General features: G+C 39.5%; 1 protein-coding gene across 1 annotated transcript in view; it reads right to left on the bottom strand.

The window, feature by feature from the left end:
- Window positions 1-1,126: 1,126 nt before the first annotated feature.
- plekha7b (pleckstrin homology domain containing, family A member 7b) overlaps window positions 1,127-2,360 on the bottom strand; it is a 73,194-nt gene continuing 71,960 nt past the window's right edge. Inside the window, exon 28 of the mRNA XM_013908522.1 lies at window positions 1,127-1,789. Coding sequence (XP_013763976.1) covers window positions 1,767-1,789 — 23 coding nt within the window. The 3' untranslated portion in view covers window positions 1,127-1,766. The remainder of the gene's footprint in view (window positions 1,790-2,360) is intronic.

Below are 2,360 nucleotides of genomic sequence, written 5' to 3'. Positions count from 1 at the left end.
GAGATGGAAAAAGCTTTGAACTTAAGAAACATTTCAAGAAGCCTCTCTCTTTCTTTTTTTGTATTGGAAGTTCACCTCCTTTGAGCATGCCATAGTTTGGTTCCCTTTTCAAATAATAGAATGAAGTTTAATAGGTCACGGCAATCAATGTGAAGGTTCAAAGAGAATCTTGGAGCGATGCAGATATATTTTGTAATTTCCCTTTGTACATGATTTGAATAAAGATACAGTCAATAAACGGCATCAGTGAAATCAAATAAAGACCAAAGGCTCCTGTAGGTTAAAAGCTAAAGTCACAAAATGTGTTCGGTTCCTGCCATTTGAGGTTCTCAAACGGGGGGAGAATAAACTGTCCATCACTGCAAGAACTTTTTTTAAGGTACCTCTTTCACATGTCAAAGGTAAAATCAGGTCTGAACTAGTTGTGGAGGAATACCAACATCCCACAGGAAACATCAGCTAAAACAACTTTAGTGTCTTCGGAGATGCTCTCTCTCTCTTGTACAGTGTGGCAGCTACTGTACAGAAGACTTTACAGCCATATTACAGCTTTGCCCCTGGTATTTCTGCAGTGGGCTGATTTGTTTGGGTGAACACACCACTGAGTTTTGATATTTGGTGTAACATCAAAAGGCGATGCCAGCTGTGCCACAAAGACCTGCGCCACTAATGCGGCAAGGGAAATGTTTCATAAGTCGTTTGCACTCATAAGCTCCAGATAATGTTGCGAGAAAAAAAGGATGGGGACACTGATGCACTTTCTCGTACTCAGCGGGAGTCTGCTTGAAAGCGCTGAAATGCTCTGTTTGGATTCAGGACACTGAATTCTGCACTAACCTACTGCGCTATTCTCCGCAGAGGCACAATCGAACATCACAGGGGCCCACTGTGTCAGGGTGCCTTAGCCTACTCTAGCAGACATTTGGGTATTTGTTATGTCTGGAGAAGTCGAGCGAAAACCGCGGTAGAGTTTTAAAGTTCCCTTGAAAAAAACAAACGATTTTTACATGTTTTTGTACGTAGTCTGAAGCTTGAGGCCATTGTACGTGGTGCTCGACTCGTTCGAGCCAACCTCGCAGAAATAAAATCAATGAAATGAACACATGTGCGACAAAGCAAATGTTGTGTTAATAACTTTAATATTCACATTTTTTTTATAAACTTTCATTGCTCGACCTTCTCAAGTCACACAAAAAATATGTTCGAGGTTATTTTCATCCCGATGTAAGCAAAAATAAAATTTATTTTGGCAAGCCTAAAGGGGACTGGCAGTGCTACAAGTACATACATATGAGATTTCAAGTGGTTTGGTTTAAGAATATTATCTGAGTGTTGACAAAAATACTATCATCGTGACGCATTTAGTACCTTCTCGCTCTTCACATTCCATTTGAGTTTTCCAGTTGCGATCACACTGCAAGAAGCAATTCAGTCGTGTCTTGAAAATATGATACAGTGCACAGTTAAAAGTGCGATAACTTGTAGAAAATGTCATTTTACTATTATGAGATTAACATTTTTTTTTAGACATTTCCATATTTGATAAGCACAGCCACACCCACAGCGAAGTCCTCAGGTTTTCTATAGAAAGTTGCTTTCAGCAGCTTTGAAACACCTCAGTTAGTTGTTGCTGCATACATCTCAGAGAGCAAGTTCAAGGCGTCGCTACCGTTTTTCTGTTGCTGCATATAAAAATGTCCCGAATCAAACAAAAATCCTCTTTGCTTTGAAAACCCAGTGGATTGTTGTCAGTGTGAAATAGCACCTCAGTGTCCAGAAATTGCTTGAGCTGGGAAGTGATGAGAGAGAGGAAAAAGTAAGCACAAGGAAAGTAAATATCATAAACACAATAAAAACAAAAAACTACAAAATTGGATAAAGTAACAGTGTGTTTCAGTTTTTTATGTTGGGGTGGGGTTACTTAACAGTCCCTTCTTAAAAAGTAGCTTTGTAAAGATATAACATACCTGCACATTATTAAAGGGCAGTTAGAGGCCAATCATTAAAGGTATTATCAGACAGCGATAATAACAGGGCTTTCACCGCGGTGCATGCATAACTTCATGCTGCCCAACATGCAGATTAAAACTAACATGCAAAATGTTACATGCTAGGGGTTTTTGTGAAGAAACAAGTGCCGTGCATGTAATATTCTTATCTTTCACAACCCGACTGCGCATTAAAGCTCACCTCCGAAAGCAAACCCAGAATATAAAGAAAGCATGCAGCGACATGAGTAGATAGTATCTCACATCCACATTGTGCAGTTCTGAAAAGAAACTATTCCACGCTTTCAGAGCCACATGAATGCTGCATTGCTCTGCAAGTTAAAGTTCATATACGTGTTTGTTATTGCGAGT

This window comes from Pundamilia nyererei, unplaced genomic scaffold (assembly GCF_000239375.1).
Source record: "Pundamilia nyererei isolate P.nyererei 1_Seehausen unplaced genomic scaffold, PunNye1.0 scaffold00011, whole genome shotgun sequence".
Taxonomy (NCBI): Eukaryota; Metazoa; Chordata; class Actinopteri; order Cichliformes; family Cichlidae; genus Pundamilia; species Pundamilia nyererei.
This window is presented reverse-complemented; position numbering and strand designations above follow the sequence as displayed.